Source organism: Vulpes vulpes, chromosome 7 (genome assembly GCF_048418805.1).
Source record: "Vulpes vulpes isolate BD-2025 chromosome 7, VulVul3, whole genome shotgun sequence".
NCBI lineage: Eukaryota > Metazoa > Chordata > Mammalia > Carnivora > Canidae > Vulpes > Vulpes vulpes.
Window position 1 is genome coordinate 63,797,752 of NC_132786.1, and position 19,696 is coordinate 63,817,447.

Genomic DNA, 19,696 nt, shown 5'->3' on the forward strand with positions numbered 1-19,696 from the left:
TCCCATTACGTTGCCACACAACCCCCTGCCCCAGCTTACCTGGTGCTCCTACCTGACTCGGGGTTATTCCTCTAGGTCTTCTACTGTTTACAACTCCTTCCGAGGACATTGAAATCGCAAGTAAAATAAAGTTTCAGCTTCGTTTTAGTCTCATAGACGTGGTTTTTGGAACTCTTTCCGTCCTTTTGCAAAGTTAATGCCCCTTTAAAAGTATTTTATAGTTGTAATGATTATGGAAATTTGATACTACAGTAATCTTTTTCCTTATTATTTTGTTTTTTTAATTTTTTTTCCTTATTATTTTAAGCCCTTTGTGGAGGTTACATCCACAGGAAGAGCGGGACAGTCCTTTCTCCTGGGTTTCCGGATTTTTACCCCAACTCTCTAAACTGTACGTGGACCATCGAGGTGTCTCATGGAAAAGGTAAGATACGACATGGACTTTGCACGTGCAGGAAAACTAACGAGGTGCAGACACGAGAACAGAGCAAATAAGTATCCACGCGTGAAGAAATAGATAACTAATTTCTTCACATTTATCTGGATTTTGATGTCTTATTATTACCTTAGAAGAAAAATGACCCAAAGTGATTGATGCTACTGTAAAGGTAGATTCCGTTTTAGTTTCTATCAGGTAACTTGTATTCGTGCAGGTGAACGTATGCTTGGAAAGTAGGTGTGACGGTAAAGAAAAGAGGCACAGGAAATAAAACACAAATATCAGTTAAATCAAAGGGAGTAAGAAATTATCTAGACTTTTTTTTTTCTATGATGATAAATCTAGGATAACTTTATTAATTTGTTTATTTATTTTTAAAGGTTTTATTTATTTATTCATGGAAGACACAGAGAGAGAGGGAGGCAGAGACACAGGCAGAGGGAGAAGCAGGCTCCAAGGCTCCATGCAGGGAGCCCGACGCGGGACTCGATCCCGGGACCCCAGGGTCACGCCACGCCCTGGGCTGATGGCAGGTGCTAAACCGCTGAGCCACCCGGGCTGCCCTGATAATGTTATTTAAATATTCTATTTATTTATTTGAGAGCGAGAGAGTGTGACTGACCATAAGCAGGGGGAGGGGCAGGCAGAGGGAGAGGGAGAAGCAGGCTCCCCGGCTGAGCAGGGACCCCAATGCAGGACTCACCCCCAGGACCCGGGATCATGACCTGAGCCCAAGGCAGACGATCAACCCACTGAGCCACCCGGGCGCCCCCAGGGTAACATTCTGTCCTTGTGCTGTGTTCCAAATCTACTCAGTATTATCGTACATAATAAATCATTGATCTTCATAAAATCCACTGATGACTGATGGAGATTTCATTATCTTTATTTTACAGATAAATATACTGAAGGCCAGGAAAATTTGTGATTTGTGTACGAAATGTAGTTATAAATCCTGAGTCTAGGATTGTACCCCGGTCTCCCCTGTAGGACCATTTTTAAGGAGATCGTATGAAATACTAATCGCACAGATACCAGGGAGACATTGTCTTTACACTTTAAATTTGAATACAACTTGGTATTAAATTGACATATGTGACTTTATAGCCTGTATTACGTCATGCTGACATGTATTTTGATTGCATGTTAAGAATTTCCTTGGGGGAGAAAAAAAGAGGCGCCCGGGTGGCTTAGTGTTTGAGCGTCTGCCTTTAGCCCAAGGGTCCCAGGATCGAGTCCCGCGTTGGGCTCCCTGCACGGAGCCTGCTTCTCCCTCTGCCTGTGTCTCTGCCTCTCTCTGTGTGTTCTCATGAATAAATAAATAAAATCTTTAAAAAAAATTAAAAAAAATAATTTCCTTGGGGTGCCTGGGTGGCTCAGTCAGTTAAGCATCTCACTCTTGATTCTGGGTCAGGTCAGGATCTCAGGGTGGTGGGATCGAGCCCCATATCAGGCTCCGTGCTGGGTACAGAGTCTGTTGAAGACTCTCTCTCTCCTCTTAAAAAAAAAAAAAAAAAAAAAAGAATTTCCTTGAAGGAAATTGAGAATAAGCAAGAAACAAATTGTGAGTGACCAAGAAATTGTCATCATTAAAAAATTATTATTTTTTTAATAATAAAAATTATTATTTTTATGTAAAAGGAGCTGTCCGTAGGCATTTTACTGCTTTTGCTCTGGGAATCCATTAGGAGTCGATGTGGTTTATGTGAGGGCAGATGCGTAAGGGGAACGTAAAACCAGGATTTCCAAGAATTCTTCCCTCGGCTGTACACGTTTGTATGCCAGAGCTCCAGCGTAAGGTTTTGTCCAGGACACGTGTCAAATAGGAATGCAAACCTCACGCAGCCCTTTATTCCTCTCAGGCGAATGCCTTCCCAGCGACCTTCCCGGGACGCGTCCTCGCGCGTCCGTGTCTGACGCGGTTCCCCACGCGGTTCCCGCACCCCCGTGTCTAGCCTCCGCCTGCACCTGCGTGCTCGTGCACTTTGACCCCTCTGACTACTTATATTTCTTTCCACTACTTATACCCTTTTGGTTCTAGATACGCTCTTTCTATTCATTCTCTGCATCTTCCTTTGAAACTTCAAAGTGAAGTTTGCAGATAATGATCACATTTTGATTCAAGAGTCCGGGGTCTCTAAGCCCAGGAGACACCCTCCCCCCCCACCCATCCACCCACCTCCCGCCATTGCCTGACGGCTGCCCACCCTCGTACCCCCCAGGAGTTCAGATGACCTTTCACACCTTCCACCTCGAGAGCTCCCACGACTACCTGCTGATCACGGAGGACGGCAGCTTCACGGAGCCCGTGGCCAGGCTCACCGGGTCGGTCCTGCCACACACCATCAAGGCGGGCTTGTTCGGGAACTTCACGGCCCAGCTTCGGTTCATATCGGACTTTTCCATCTCCTACGAGGGCTTCAACATCACCTTTTCAGGTACGTCGCTCCCTTCTGTCGCTGGTCACCGGGGGCAGGGGTGGGACCGTGTTCGTGAGCGTAGGGGCGGGTGTGTGCGCGTGTGCACGTGTGTGGTTACAGGTCAGCGCCCGAGCCAGGCAGGCCCTTGCCAACCTCCTGGAAGAAGGATGCGGGGACATCGTGGATAACGTATCACCACGTTCTCCCAAAAAGCCCTTTGTGCTCGCTTCTCATCAAGCCCTTCCAAACCTCCAAGCGAAGGGGCCTCCCCAGGAGACAGGGCCAGGATAAGCCACCATCTGAGCGTCCGGGCCCTGCCCTCCAGCCGAGGCCGGCTCGCCTTGAGGACCACATCCACAGTGAGCAAAACTAGAGGACGGTGGGCACACGCGTGAGGGTGAGCGTCCGTTTGCTTTATTTAATGCTTCGCGCACACAGGCGAAGCCGCCCCGCAAGCCCTGCCACGTGTTTGCTGATGATCCGCACGCAGTCCTCGCCCAGGGTCCCTGCTGCCTCACGCGGACGGCGTCCTAGGGATGGGACTGTGTCCTGAGAGACAAGGGGGGTCCTGTGAGCTGAACAACAGGGCGAGCCCACCATCGGCTTGATCGCACGAGCCGCGGTCAGCGAGGTGCTCCTGGGCGGGCCTGGAGCCAACGCACATGCGGCCCCGTGCCCCAGCGGGCCTCCTGCTCTGCGGCTCTGGCTGCGGCTCCGGCGGCTGCAAGCAGCTGCATCTGTGCACGTTCATGCTTAGGATGCCTGGGGACAGCGACTGTCCTTCCTCCTCCTCCTCTAAGCCCGGAGCTGATGCTGCTCCCTAAGGTCGTCCCGAGCCCCACAGTCGCCCGTGATGTCTCCTTCGAAGCTCCCGTCAATTCCCTAAGAACTTGTGATGCCACTTCCAAGATGCTTCGTCACCATGCAGGACTCTTTAACTTGTCTCATGTCGTGACGCTAAAACCCAAGGGCAAAGGGCTTCTCTGCCTCCCATCCTTACGTCAGCGGCAGGTGCGTTCCCGTGTCGTTATGTAGTAGGGGACGGTGAGCTGATCACTCCTCACTATGGCAGGACCGTTCCCAACGTGGGCGCCGAAATGCGGTCTTATAGGGAAAGATTTCCCGGGGATTTTAAGACGCTCCGACCTATTTCACACTCCCCGTAATTAGGACCGATCGCCATTTATCTGTATCCGACTTTGTTGGTCTTTCCAATGTTGGCATTTCACTGCATTAGCGGAGCTCTTGGGACGAGCCCAGACGACTCGATTTCTTGGAAATCTGCCGTAATCAGGCGTAATCATGAACCGTGCGGCGGAGACCTGAATGCTCCTAACACTCAGGTCCAGCTCCCCAGGTTCTTCCCTGGCGGGTCTGGGCTGCAGCCACCCCGAGACAGTCGCCCCCTCTGTTCCCACTTTGCTCAAGATCCACGATGCACGTGCGTGGCCCCTTCCCCAGACACCTCTCGGGACCCGGCGGCGCTGCCACCAGCGTCCAGTGCTCCCGCTTCCGCTCCCACTCAGAGCTGACGAGGAGCCCGTGCACCACCCGGTGTCAGAAAGCCGCTCTAGGGCTGACGCCTCCTCGCACAAACTCCCTAAACAAGCAAGCGAGCAGAACAGCAGCAGGAAACACAGAAGACGCCTCTCTGGGGCTTTGCAGCCCCTTGGATCAGTCACTACATGTTTTAAAACCTTGGGGCTCCGGGGTGAAGCGTCCCAGTCTCCACCTCAGCTCCAGGCTCGGTCTGAGGGTCCGGAGTTCAAGGGCCGTGTTGGGCTCTTCGCTGGACGTGCCGCCGACCTGCACAAATCACAGCAACAAAAAAACCCTTCAAACCTTAAAAGGCAATGAGGTGCCCGGGTTTGAAAGTGTGGGACAATTTGTTCGCACACAGCAGGTAGAGGAGGATCTGTAAGGCTGCTGAGGAGCCACGTGGCCTAGCCGCTGTCCACCGTGGCATGGGCATGGGCATTCCCAGCGCTGGGATTGCAGAGCCAGGACCTCAGTAAACATGTTCCTGAGATGTGCTGAGCAAGAGTTTCATTTGCAAGGATTTTGCCTTGAAACCTGGCTGCCAACAATTGCCAGCGCCACCCCCCCATACAAGGGAGTTTATTTTTTTAAGTGTCCAATTAAGTGGTGACTTTATTATGCAGATGAAGCTGACTCCCTCCTGGGGACTCCTGGGATGTGAGCACCAACTCCGAGGGCTCTCACCTCGGCCTCTTCTCCTGGCCTGGCTTACCTCCGTCGCTTGCACTAGGGTTTGGTGAAGCGGCATTTGCCACCGTGTGTCCCAGTAGCATCTCTGCCAATGCTCAGGGGACCTCAGGGAACCTTGTGGGGAGGAGCTGCAGGTGCACACCGGGTGCACGCAGCCACGTGGGGCCCTGCTCCGCCCTGGGCACCAGCCGCCGGGGCCTCGTGGCGCACACTCGGTTCGCCCAGGGCCCCCTTCCTTTACCTTTAGCAGCGAAACAGTTCCACACTGTTGGAGTTACAGTCGTGAAACGCGTCATCTTAAGGTCGCGCATCTTATTTTATATATATATATATATATATATATATATATATATGTATAAAATAAATATAATAAATAAATATAATTTATTATATATAATAAATATAATTATATATAATTATATATAATTTAATATAATTATTATATTTATTATTTATTATATATTATATTATTTAATTATATTAAAATATAATTATAAATTATGCTACAAAATAATAGAATCCCTGCCATTCATCATGAGACAGCTTATAGTACAAGGAAAAACGATCCACAGAACGGTTATGGAGGAGTTTGAAATATATATGTATATATATATTTTTTTCTAATAACTGCCATTTTTTTTGATTCTTGTAAAATAGTATTTGAGTATTCACCCACTCCCGCCAATTTACTCTGTCTCTCCGTGTCTCAGAGTACGACCTGGAGCCCTGTGATGACCCTGGCGTCCCTGCCTTCAGCCGAAGAATCGGTTTCCACTTCGGAGTCGGGGACTCTCTGACTTTCTCCTGCTTCCCGGGGTATCGCTTAGAAGGTGCAAGCAAGCTTACGTGCCTGGGTGGGGGCCGTCGTGTGTGGAGTGCACCTCTGCCAAGGTGTGTGGGTAGGTGGTCACACGCTTTCATTTCATTCATCCAGCGGGGAGAGGGGTGGCGCGGCCAGTGTGAGGGCGGTGGGCACCCGGCCTGGGAGTGGGTCCCCAGCCCTTGAGCGCGGCACCTCCTCCGGCCTCGAGCCCCGGCGGGGCCGCCCCGCAGCATGCGCCCGGCGTGTTTGGGAAGGAACACACACATACACATAAAACTGCAGCTCCCTGGGACGGAGGGAACGTGAAAGCCGGGAGTGGGCTGCGTTAGCACAGGTGTGGGCCGTTGCGTGGCTGAGAAGCAGTGAGCGGGCCCCGGTGTGACGGCGGCGACGATGCGGGCACGGGGGCCCCTGTCGGCCGTCACTCATGTCGGGGACCCGGTGACTGCGGCCCGCGGGGAGGCCTGTGCTCAGCGGGGAATCCCAGGGGCTGTCACCCTGGGGACAACCAGGAATCCCCAGTGGGGACCAAGCGGCGGGCAGGCTGAGGGCGACAGCACCTGTGCAGCCCAGGGTCACCACCCCGACACCTGCACCTGCCGCCCGGCCACGCCACTTAGCAGGTGAACAGGCGGCAGAAGGTGCCTGACTGGGCCGGACTGCTGGGGGGCGGGGGGCTCCCACCTCATCCGCAGGTGCCGCGCCAGGTCGTGCAAACGGTCCCAGGACCCGGACAACGGCCGCGTGGCTCCCTAAGGAAAACCCCGTCACCCCCCCACGCGCCTCTTCTCCCGTGAGCACGGCCAGGCCGGCGGCGGGTCCGCTGCACGCGTCCTCCCGTGTTCCAGCCAGAGTCCCCCACCCGCGCCTTCTTTGAAAAACAGAATGACACGGCCCAACGCGGATCCGATCAGCTTCGCCTCTCATCGGGGCGCAGGCCTGGTGGCGTCTGCCGTCCGGCTTTCCCCTGAACCCACGCCTCTCACTTGGGGGGTGATTAGGATGGGGACCCCCTTGGTGCAGGCTCACTGCAGAGAAAGAGGAGCCATGTGTGCTGCGCGGGCCTGGAGCCTGTGGTCCCCAAGTCAGCGATGACCCCGAGGCACTTTAAGGGCTGGGAGGAAGTCCCGAGCCAGGGAAGCCAACGCTTTGTGGCCCACGGACAGCGACGCCACATCCCTGCAAGCCTGCGGAAGAGGGGTGTGCTGTCCTCACCCCGTTCCTCGGTGACCCGAGCTCTTACACTGCTGCCAGGATATGGAAGAAGAACCCACGTTAGTGTCCGCGGAGCCCTGCCCGCCCTGAGCCTGCAGGTACCGGCTCCACTGATTCCCAGGAACCAATGAGCTGAGCGGCGTCGCCGTCACATGCGCTGTGCACACGAGGACACCTGCAGACGTCACCATGACAGGTGCAGGTCCCGCGAGGGCGCCGGGCCGAGCCCTTCCACGTGCAGCCTCTGTTCTCAGCCCCGAGTTTCCTGCATTTCCTTCCAGCCCGTCTGACCACAAAGAGCCCTGCGGGGACGTGCTAGTCACGGTGGCATTTCCCCCGAGGGCGCCACTGGTCCTTTCCTCACAGGCTCCATGGGGGATGGGCTGTGGGGGTGGAGATGCTAGGACCCCGCCGGGTCCTGGGGTCCGGATCCCCCACCCACAACGTGCACCCAGCCCAGGAACTCCTGGGTCCCAGACGGAGCCCAGAGGGATCGGGGCCCCACAGGCCCCACAACAGCCCCTCCTAGGGGACCCCCAGGTGCCCCATAACATGCGGCAGTGCCTGAGCCCCATCACCTTGGGGGACTCTGTGGATCCCTGCACGACCCTCCGGTCCTGAGGCAGGAACCAGGAAGCCTGCTCCCAAGGTCACCACTGGGCCCACCCTCAGGTGTCTGCCCATCCTGCTCCCTCACCTGCCACAGGTCAGGCTCTCGGGTCAGGCTGTCTCTGCCCTGTGACCTCTCACCTGAGAGCTGTCCCTTCCCCGTCACCCTCTCACCTGTTAGCTGTCCCTTCCCCATCACCCTCTCATCTGTGAGCCGTCCCCTCCCCATCACCCTCTCACCTGTCAGCTCTTCCTTCCCTGTCACCCTCTCACCTGTGAGCTGTCTCCCCCCATCACCCTCTCACCTGTCAGCTCTCCCTTCCCCATCACCCTCTCACCTGTGAGCTGTCTCCCCCCATCACCCACTGGACCCTCCGTCGTGACAGCTCTACTCTATTAATGTTCCTCCATGTTCCGGGCTCCCATGAGGCTGACCCTGTTTGCACTGGGGCCACCTGAGCCCTGAAATCTAGCTCTTTGCTTATCCGATAGGTGCTGGTCAAACAAAGATTACTTCCCTCTGAAGCTTCTCTCTCTATCTTAACACTTTGATTCTGTGCCTGCGTTTCTTCTTTTAAAATGACAAAATTAAGAGTGACCGATCCACAGCCAAAAAGTTGCAAATCCATTCTGGAGATCACAGGTGACTTTGGAAGAATTTCAGCTGAATTACGAGCATATGGTTTTGGTTTTCCCTAATAAACGTCTCATCTGAAATACAATTTCTAGTGAACACTGAAATTAAGAACTACTTTTCTCTTCGTCAATTCACTCGAAAATTAAAGAGAAATGATCTTCCTGTTCGTATGTATTCTTTTTAGGGCTGTTTCCAATTATTTACTTCTGGTCCTGGAAATAATATCATTATGCACTCTGTAGTGTATAACGGGATGTGCATGCCTTCAGTGCCACATTTTGCATTACATTATATGTGTATCATTCAATTTATTAATTTTTTTCAAGTTAAAAAGATGCCCAACGGGTTTATGTAAAAATGGAGGTTTATAGGCGATTTGAGTAAACAGTCATAAACCGGGACAGACTCAGGTGAGGTTTGATCAAGGACTTGACTTTGTAACCGAGGCCCTGTCATCTGTCAGCCCGGGTGCTGCCTTTATCCGCAGGCTCCTGTGTCCTTGGGTCACCCTGGGCAGCTCCCTGCTCTCCCAGGAGGCATCCTCGGGGCAGGCTCTCATGGCAGCAGACAGTCCTGCAACGCCAGCATCTAGCAGCCCAGAGAAACAGCTTTCCCAGGAGGGTCTGTGCAATACCTGGTTGCCTCTGATTGTCCCACACGCATCACTGGCCTGTTCCCGTCCAATCCCTAGCAAGGACGTTTCTCATTGTCTTAGGATATTTAGGGGCCCATCTACATAGGTGTTGAATAATGAGGAAAATTACGTATTTTATGATTTTTGAGATATTTTGTGACATCTTGTTGGGGAAAAAAAAAACGGGCAGGGGAAAGGAGACATGAGTCAAATGAGTAGCCACTAGAATTCTCTAATCTAATATTGCATCGATGAGCACAGATTTTTGAACAGAAAACTAGCCCAGGCACAGTGTGCTAAGCCTCTAGTTCTACATCAGATTAATTACCAGATAGTATCTGCTGAGAGAATTTTTTAAAAATCAAAGAAAGCAAGAGTTATCTTGTTGTTGAATTTTTGCATTAATTCTATTTGTTGGACAAAATATAGTGTCCTTGGACAGAATACAATGAGGAAAAAGTCAATGGGGACACCTGGGGGGCTCAGCAGTTGAGCACCTGCCTTTGACTCAGGTCGTGACCCCGGGGTCCTGGGATGGAGTCTCACATCGGTTCCCGGCAGGGAGCCTGCTTCTCCCTCTGCCTGAGTCTCTGCCTTTCCCTCTGTCTCTTATGAATAAAAAAATAAAATCTTTTTTTTTTAAGTCAACAGTATTAGCCACAATTGTATAATGGATTAAAAATATTTCAGAGAGGCATAGTACAACATTATAGCTTCTTGTATTTTGATGAACTTAACTTTCAATCTTTTGACCAATCCTATCTGAACATTGTTTTCCTAGGCCAAGCGGTCCATTGATTCTATTTATTTCTATAAGTCTTGGTTTAATATTTTGAAACGGAATTAAAAACTGAATCTAGTCTTAAGTTTGCTCAATAATAGCATTAAATTAAGGAAATAGACTAAAAAGAGGATCAGCACTTTATGCAATTCTGATATATTCTTTGTAAGTAAAAATAAGATGACGCACTTTAAATAATATAGGCTCTCTCTATCCACACATAGAACAGAGTTCGTACGTCTGCAGGCTGCACAGACAGTATGGACTTCATACACAGAGTCGTACACACACAGATGCATACTGAGGCCATTTTCTGATTTGCTTTTATTTTAGGAACCGAAATATTCTTGGTTTACTGTAGAAAGGAAGTCGGTTTGGTTTTCTGTCTCCCTTTCTAGTTGAGCTACTTTCCATGTCCGTGCTCTTCAAGTCAGGTCCTCAAAGCAAATACGCATGCGCTCATTAACGTGACATAATCAACACAGGGTTTCAGTGTTCTCAAGGCCCCACCGCAATTTCCACAGCTCTTGAGTACCCCCCAGGCAAGCACCTTCACATGCCGCCCCTTGGTTAGGAGGCCCTATAGCCTGAGCCACCGGGCGCCCTCAGTCCGCCTTAGAGGACACCTGTCACCAAGGGAACCCGAGTCCAGCCTAGGATGCGTGCACAGAGCTCCCCGTGCGTGCCTGCCCTCGGGGTGCAGCCCCCTGAGCCGTTGGGGGCACAGTACCTGCCAGCCCCCCGTTTGGGGAGTTGGGTAGGGTAGCCTGAGCCGCATAAGATTGGCTTCCCAGGTACATCCTTCTGACATAAGAATTTATGGTGGATCAATTGACTCCTTTCTTATGCTAATTTAATTTTAATTAGTTCATTTCCATGACTATACCCTAAATGACAATCCGAGATTTTAATTACATTTTCAGAAGGCTCTTCACAAAAAGAACAAATGATTCATCTTAAGGAAAATTATATCCATTCATCTTAAAGTAATTTTAAATGGATTATTGAAAGAACTTAAAACCGATACATTTAATTGCTCTGGTAATGGAGATTTATCACAGATATTTTCAGTCAAGTTCAAAGAATTTTTTGGAATTCCGACGACTTAAATTTCATAGTTTTTGAATGCTGGCTTTTACTGTTCGTGTCTGATTTTCTTTAATTAATTCCCATGGGATGGTGTGTGTGTGTGGGGGGGGGGGTTAGTGGCAAGAGTGTCACTACGTTTTGTTGCTCTGCCATTACTTACTTGGAATTTCCAGGAATTCTAGAACTTGCTGTACAAATCCACCTTCACGCTATTGCACCCTGTTTTCTTTTAGAATCTCCAAGATTCATTGCTTTCTCTTAGGCCATTTCCTCTTCTGCAAACACCCTTTGTCAGGACACCTGCGTGCTCCAGACCCTTAGGGACCTCACACCTTGGCCCAGTGAAGCTCCCACCTTCCCCGCCTTTGGCCAAGTCTGTTCACAGCCAGATTCCCCGCAGTGCTCTCCGCTGAGCCCCGTAACAGCCTGTGGGTCCCACACCCAGAGTGTCCACGTGTCCTAGTGCTGCGTCCCCTGACCGTGTCTCTCACCAGACCTTGCTGTTGCCAACGCAGCTACGGCACCGAGCCTAGTGACGGACCCAGGCTCTCCAGATAGAGCGGCACATCACGTCCCACCTTCCTGATGTCATATTTTCGTGTTGGTCTTGACATAAAGTCAGAAAACAACAGCAAGAACGACACGTGTTCACTGCAGTAGTGTCAGCCCAAACGTACATGACCGTTTAAACTTGAGGAAAGATGTGAAAGTCATGATTTGAAGAGGAAAGAAAATAATTTTGTGATAATCAGCTTCAAAGTCTTTGAAGACTATAAAGTAACACAAATCCATAGAAAATAGTGCATAGTAGGCAAACATATAAGGTAAAACATTGTATTGAAGTAGATTTTTAAAAAAATATTGATACCAATTTTGTATACTTTACTGGCAATTCCATACTTTTGGAGAAAACTTCATATGCAAGGCCATCTTTAAGGGCTTCACCAAACTACTCCGGAAAAAAAGAAAGCCTGTCCTTGCACATGTGATGACTCGGCCATGTTTCTTTGGACTGAGTGTTAGAGATACATTAAATAAATGAAATTTTGTTGAATATTTAGTTAGATGTTTTACTTGTGTCTCAGGATGGGAAGCAGTTGTTCTGACACGAGTGCGATTTTATTTGGAAGGGGTGTGGATGAAGTAAAATGCAGGAGTGAGGTGGTCGGTCGCGTCCGTGTCATCTTGCTGGAAGCTGAAGCAATGAACTTGCTTGTCTACAAAGGGTTACCGGTCACAAAAGGCCAAGCAATTGCTCGCATTTATTATTTCTAAACAGTGCACTTCACGAGCACCCCTTACGTATCTGCCTTAAAGCAAAATCCCAAGATCCAAATCCTAATAAAAAGATGTGTAACAGGGCACCTGGGTGGCTCAGTTGGTTGAGTGTCTGACTCTTGATCTCAGGGTCCTGAGTTTGAGCCCCACCTTGGGCTCCATGCTGGGCGTGGAGCTTCCTTAAAGATTGGTAAAATTGCATCTTTAGGTTTAAGAGTATTTTTTTTTTCCTTCTCGTGTATCCAAACATCCAAATCTTCATTCTAGTCCTCCCTTTTTGCTGTATTATAAGAAATAAGAATATGGTTAATGTCTTACATGCTAATATGAAAACAAATATCTCCACATAATTGATGACCCCGTTCCAAGTAAAAGTCCTTAAAAGTATTTTTTCCATCTATAATAGCAAACCCACACTATCTTAGGTTCATCGTTGTTCGTAATTAGTAATCCTACGGATTATTAACCACGATATGTTTTCATCAGTAGTGAGGATGAGCAAAGGGCACAGGTCCACTCCTGAGTATGGAGGGCTCAGGTCAGATCAGTAATTGCTCTGTACTAGCTGCGTGACCGTGGCGAAAGCACTTGGTTTCCAGACTATTCTGTTTCAGTTTCCTCGCCTGTAAAACGTGGCCGATGAACCTATTAGACAAGGTTACCGTGAGGATTGCATGAGTCCCCGTGTGTGAAGAGCTCACCACAGTGTATGGGACACGATACGATGGTCACAGTTTATGCATCAGCCTTGTCAGGATAGATTGTCACCTTCAAGCGATGATGCCTGTAACCGAGTCTGGATGATTCTGTGTGTGGAAAATCCGTGGAGGGGAAGAAAAGAGTAGAAACGTAGTGACGTGAAGACCAAAGAGAGGAATTCCAACCTCCATGAGAACAAGAGAAGACGAGCCGCTGCCCACAGGTGCAGAGCCCCAGATACAGAGGGTGCCTGGGGATGCCGGAGCATCCCTGCCCTTGGGAAGGGGGAGGTGAAACCCAGCGGAGCTCATCCCCGTGGCCTGGCTCTCCTCGTGGCGCCCCCCCCACCCCGGACGCACCCTGCAGCTTCTCCGGAGTCTCTCCATAGATTCCTGACAATGGCAAAGCTTTTACTACACGCGTTGGGTTCAAGGCTCACCACTGTGTTCAATTAATTGCCCTTATGCCTTCCAACCCTCCCTCCGTCCTCCTGACCTCATTCAGTCAGGAAGGAAGACCACGGCCTCTCCTGATGACCAGATGGTGACCAGACGGGGGCCGGGGCCCTCATTAATCCCTTCACCTCCAGCCCACCTCTCGGGAGGTTTGACTCAGGACCGCCTGCATTTACGGTGGACGTGCAAGGCACATAGTCAGCTAACGGGCGTGATATATTCGGATGAAGGATAAACCCAAATACATACAACCACTCATTATAGCCATATAAATAATTCCTCAAATGTTTTCTTAGACTAAAAATAATCTATTTGCCACTATCTCAGTATTTTTTACATCTTCCACTGCAAGATTTTTTTTTCAAATTTAAAAAGTAATGGAGGGATCCCTGGGTGGCGCAGCAGTTTGGCGCCGGCCTTTGGCCCAGGGCGCGATCCTGGAGACCCCGGATCGAATCCCACATCAGGTTCCCGGTGCATGGAGCCTGCCTTCTCCCTCTGCCTGTGTCTCTGCCTCTCTCTCTCTGTGACTATCATAAATAAATAAAAATTTAAAAAAATAAAAAAATAAAAAGTAATGGATAAAAGGACTTAAATTTGATTTTTGCATGGTTCATTTTATTGATCACTGTCAAATTCAATTTTAAGTTAAAATTCCTGATATTTGTGACTAGGTTTTATATTCCAATTATTATCATAATTCACTTGAGTTTCTTTTTTAAATTGGTTTTAAGTCTGAAATCTTGAACCAGTTTGAGCTCCAAGCCCACCATCCCATCCACACAATAACCAAGGGGGGGGGGTCCTCTACTTTGCTGTTTTGATGTTCCTTCTGCTTATTTTGTTTTTTCTGTTAGAAAAAAAATCCTATTCCTTTAAGAAAGAAATAAAAAAGGCAAAAAATATACAACAAGGCCCATGGATTATTACCATTTCCCAAGGGGATCGCTTACCTAAAACTCTTGTTGAGTTTAGCATGTAAAGTCATGTGTCCTCAGGGCGCCTGGGTGGCTCAGTAGGTGAAGCGGTTAACTCTTGATCTTGGCTCACGGTTGTGAGCTCAAGCTCCATATTGCTCTCCACACCGGGCATGGAGCCTGCTTACAGAACATGAAACACAAAAAAACAAGACTGTTCGCTGTTCAAAGAGCACCCAGACATCCAGCATGGGAGATCCATCCCTTGCCTTTCTCCCCATATTTTTTCTTCTCTTAAAAAATATTTTAAGAGACTATGGTAATTAAACATGTATATCACCAAATATATAAATATAAATAATGTAAATATGTCTATAGCTTAAAAAAATTATGAAAGCCCATTGGCATTTTGTCGGGTCACCTGCTCGTTGCGCTTGTTTCTCTGCACTTCCTCCCCACTGCCCAGCAAGCCTGCCTTCCCGTCTTCACCTGTGGAGGACAAGGGGTAGGTGAGCCCAGATCCTCCCGTGTCTTCCTCCCTGATTTCCTCCCAGCCCTTCTACGTGGGGACCATCGTGACATCCAAGTGCACAAACCAGCACGAGCTGATCTTAAAACTCTCTAGCACTTTCCTTCCGGCAAGTAGGCAAGGGAATCACGGCTGGAGGTAGAGCTGATTTTATTCATTGTCGGAGGAGAATGGACACGTCAGAGAAAACCAGTCATGAAAATGCACGTGTGCAGATGCCTGCCACGGTACAGAACACCCACAAAATTAACGTGAGCCCCTCTCGCTCCCCTCCTCACCCCCCTACGTGTGTGCACCACACGGACTCCACTTCCCAGCGTGCCCATACTCATACTCATTTTGTTGAATTTCTACAAATCACGCACTTGGCACATAATGTGGCCAATAAATTATTTGGTGCAGGGTCCCATGGAGTTCTTCTGCCTCACGCACACACATGCATGCGCACGGTGTCTTTAGCTTTTGATGACCACTTGGGACTGATTGGATTTCAAGGCTGGGGTCTTTCAGCTGAAGCGTTCACCTTGCAGGTGAGCTGGGAGGATGAGTGACTTGCTCTGAGTTGACAATGTAGACAGCAGTATTTTTATTTTTTACCGTGATTAAAGGTGTTTTCATGCAAATTCGGATCCAGCCATGAATGACCAGCTGCTTTCCTGGGGGAAGGTGGGAAGGAGCCGACACTCCCCTCCACCGAGTGCTCCTTGGCCCTGAGACCTAATGCAGACAGGCCAGGGCCCTGAGGCAGGACGGCTGCAGAGGGCAGCTCCCTTTAGGTCCCCTTTCCATGCGTCGGGTTGATGCCACAAAGTACGAGTTGAAAGAAATTCCCTCATCACCCTGGAGTTGGTGGGGATGTTTCACAAGGTAGAAATGAGCCGTGGGGAGGGAAGCGTGTAACTGCCAACGAGCTCAGGGCACAGCAGTTTTATTCAAGATCTCTGTGGGACAGCATGCTGCTTCCATGGAGTAAGAGTTATTCTATGAAAATAAACAAGAAATCTTGAAAATGGATGAGTGGAGGATATGTCCCGATCAGTTGGTAAACAGTAAAAAAGGAAAAAAAAAAAGGAAAAAAAAAGAATCACGAATCTATAAAAGCAATATATTAATTACAAACATACATTGAGGGAGGAAAGGGGTGTCACGATTATAGGGGTTTTATGTATTAAGATCAGTAATTCCATTTTTGAATTGTCTCTTTTTTAATGTCCTATTTATTTTAGCTGAATGTGGAGCAAGTGTCAAAGGAAATGAAGGAACGTTGCTGTCTCCAAATTTCCCATCAAATTATGACAATAACCATGAGTGTATCTATAAAATAGAAACGGAAGCTGGCAAGGGGATCCATCTCAGGGCGCGAAGCTTCCAGCTGTTTGAAGGAGACGTCCTAAAGGTAAAAAATATTCTTGAATGTGACGCCATCTCTTCTTCTCAAGGAACCCATTAAACACCTGCCCAGCTATACACACAGAGACGTGTACGCATGTTCATGCATCTTTGGACAGAGTTTCTCCAGTTTGTCCAGTTGGTTTGTGAAGTACTGAGTGTCACCGGTGTGGTCTTGATCTGTCCGAGTCTGCAATCCCGGTTCTAATGTTTGCTCGTTGTGTATCTTTGACACATCATTTAATATTTGAGCTTTCTCTTCCTTATTCGTAAAAACATGTGATGATGCCTAACTTTGGAGGATGTTCTGAGGTTTAGATTATACACCTTCTGTTGATAGATGTATCTAGGATCGTGCCTAGCACAGAGTTGTAATTATGAGCGCTGGTGGGGCCCCCGAATCAACACTTTCTATAGTCCTCCCTTTAGGTCCCCTTTCCACGTGTCGGGTTGAAAATGGATGAGTGGAGGATATGTCACAATATCCTCATGTGGTCACAATATCTAAGGCTACAAGGATTTTGATGTGACAGTGGAAGGAAGCTCAGCCACTATCCCCAGACCACAAGGCAGGGTTCATATGGAGAAGTCACACCAGGAAGACAGATTTTTAGTGGACGAGTCTACACCATGTTCACAGGACTCAGGGATGTGCTTGGAATGGGACCAGAAGCAAGAGCTCTGTGCATTATATGGTACAAGTTACCAGAGCCTCAGGGAAGTGCTCTGCAGAGGAGGACCCGGCAAGCCCCCCACATCATAGATGGACCCCAGGAAAAAGGGCAGGAGGACTGGATGCAGGGACATTGAGGTCTTGATCTATAAATTCCAGCTGTACCTGGAAACGCCACCATAGCTCCTAAAGCTTCTGGTATAGTTCCCACCTCTCCGATAACTCTTTGAGAAAACCAGCGCCCTTGTAGGGTCAGGGGGCAGCGACGGCGCATTTGTAGAACGAGGGCATGCACGGAGGGCACCGGACTAACGCCGCCCTGCTCGGCCCAGTGAGGAGGGAGCTCCTGGTCCAGGTCACACAGCCAGTTTGTGGCAGGAGAGAGGCACGTCTCTCTTCTCATTCCTTTGTGAAGGTCTAGGGTTTCCCAGTCATGTTCACCCCTACATGGACCCACTTGCCAACACATCTCAGATTTGGTTGAGTCCACGGTAAGCGGCGAGCGTAGGAAAAGATGCAAAGAACCAGCCAAAAGGGAAACACCAGAACCCTCCGTTTGTCACCCATTTGCGCAGTGGTTAAAGAGGGGTCCCTCCAGGACCCCACCTGCCCTCGTTAGCTGCACGCGGACGCTCAAGAGGTGCTGGAAACCTAGAGGGCCTTACTCCCTCCTGCGTCCCGGCTCGGCTATGTCAATGTCATTGTTGAGAAGAGTAGCTTTATTCTAGTCATTCTTTCATCGTAATTGTCTTTCCAAAGCTCATGCTGACATCACGAAGCTCTGTAATTAAGAAGTGATTTTCAGGCAGGAAACTAGTACATTCTCACTTGTCTAAAAAAAAAAAAAAAATTAAACTCACCTTATAAGTAAGCATTTTCCAAGCTCTTTGATAACCTCAAATTTAGAAGTCAGTAAGCCTTTGGAGAAAACTTTTAGGTAACAATTAGGTCTCCTTGGTGCAGGTGAGCGATTAGAGACACCGCAGCAACGTACGCTGGTAAATATCATCACCGTGGAAGGAAGCGAATGACGTTCATCCGTGATTACTGCAGTTTAAAGATGTTGATTATAACAAAAAGCAGAAACAAAAAACCTTGCTTACTCCATTTAATTGAAGGGAAACTGCCAATCATCTGAAATGCCTACGTGTTTTGCAAGGATACGTTTTACTGAATATACTAATAAATATCTCATCTCAGTGTTCAAAACATTCCAGGGGGGTTACCTTATATTTGAGCTCTACATGCTATCCCCATTGCTCCTTTGCACATAGTATGGTCCAGTAAGAAAGACCAAAGTTTTATAGTCATATTTTCATGCACAAAAACACGATGTCTTCTTCATATGGGAAAAAAAATCACGTAAGAGAAAGATAGCTTGAATGAAAATGTCATGAAAGGAATGTGTAATGGAAAGAGCAGTTGATTTTGAGTATTTGGGGTGTAGATTCTTTCAAACGGTGAAGGACTCCCCCAGGACCTGCAGCCGCCTCGCCCCAGGACTCTGCATGAGGTCCCCTGATGTGTGGTCATCTGCTAAGGAGGCTCTTCTCGCCTGAGCCTGTAGCACTGATTAAATGCCAAACCCTGAGCAGCGTTTGTGATGTAAATACTTAGAGTGTCCTATTAATCTCGGACTCAAGGAGCATTTTTCTCCCACCTAAATGGAACACTGATTCCAGCAGCATGTAGATGCAGGCACCTAGGTGCTAGGGGGTGTGCTGAGCTAGCGTGGCTTGTTCCTGATGTAACTGCAATTAAAAATCAAGTCTTCTTGACATGCAGTACCATTGGGTTGTCACTGGTGATCCCTGCAAAACTGGAAGCCACATTTTCAACTTGAGGGAGCTGACAAAAGGATGCTCCATGTGGCGGGTGACTTCTCCATCGCCACGCTCATTGCTGGTGATGCAGACGGACATGGCTGAGTTACTGGCCCGGAGAAGCCTGGAATTCAGTAGAGCAAGGATGCATTTTCAGCGGTTGAGGCTTGGAGGGTACTGGGAGCTGGATGCTGTCCCGGTGATCCTTCTAATCTGTGGGGATCTCCCAGTCCACGCCCGCGGAGGTGAGGATGGACACTTCTGCAGAACTCCAAGGACTGAGCTCACATGAGTGCTTACTTGCTTGCATGCTCCTCCAGTCCTTGGGTTTCTGTGACTTACTGAGAATCGCGTGGTATATGGAGTGAAACAAGACCTTTCTGGGAGGGCCTGGAGATTTCCCTTTCTGAGCCAGATTCCTCTGGGTTTACAATTCATCACAGTCTGGGTGTCACGGACCTCACCACGTCTGACGAATCCACGTATTAAGCCAAGTAATGATTTTTTCCAGCAGTCCCCAGTTGCTGGAGGAACTGCAGATCGTTTGATTCCACTCTGCCAGCATAGGCTCTGATTGGAAATAAATAAAATAATGATCTGTGAAATTGATTTTTCTAAATATGTTTTCATCTTTTAGGATTGTGTGTGTGTGTGTGTGTGTGTGTGTGTGTGTGTGCAAGTCTGTTGAACCAGGTATATGGTCTATACATTTATTAGAAGAGAGGCGAGAGAAGAAAAGTAAGAATCAATCCACATGAGAAGGAGAATAGTGGGGAGATAAGCAGACATTGGAGGAGCCTACTGAGGACTTAGGTGCCCTTTATTTAGTTAGGATTTTTTTTTTTTTAAATCAAGAACATCTGGATGTTTTCCAATATAACGCATGTTCACCCTGCCCTGTCATCCACGAATCTCTTACAGACCCATGTGGTCCCTCCATGAGCCATTGCAGTAGTTCAAAGAGGCAAATGGATTAGCCATCCCCCCTGAGCATCCTGTCCTTGATGAGTGTCCAGCAGCCCCGGCACTGAATCCTCCCTGAAGGAAAACACGGTCT

General features: G+C 48.7%; 1 protein-coding gene across 2 annotated transcripts in view; it reads left to right on the forward strand.

Annotated features, from left to right (window-relative positions):
* Positions 1-19,696, forward strand: part of CSMD1 (CUB and Sushi multiple domains 1) — a 1,871,666-nt gene that overhangs the window by 1,534,756 nt on the left and 317,214 nt on the right. For both annotated transcript variants that reach the window (XM_072763911.1, XM_072763912.1), the window contains exons 19-22: positions 308-424; positions 2,662-2,877; positions 5,799-5,987; positions 15,981-16,150. In XM_072763911.1, coding sequence (XP_072620012.1) covers positions 308-424; positions 2,662-2,877; positions 5,799-5,987; positions 15,981-16,150 — 692 coding nt within the window. The remainder of the gene's footprint in view (positions 1-307; positions 425-2,661; positions 2,878-5,798; positions 5,988-15,980; positions 16,151-19,696) is intronic.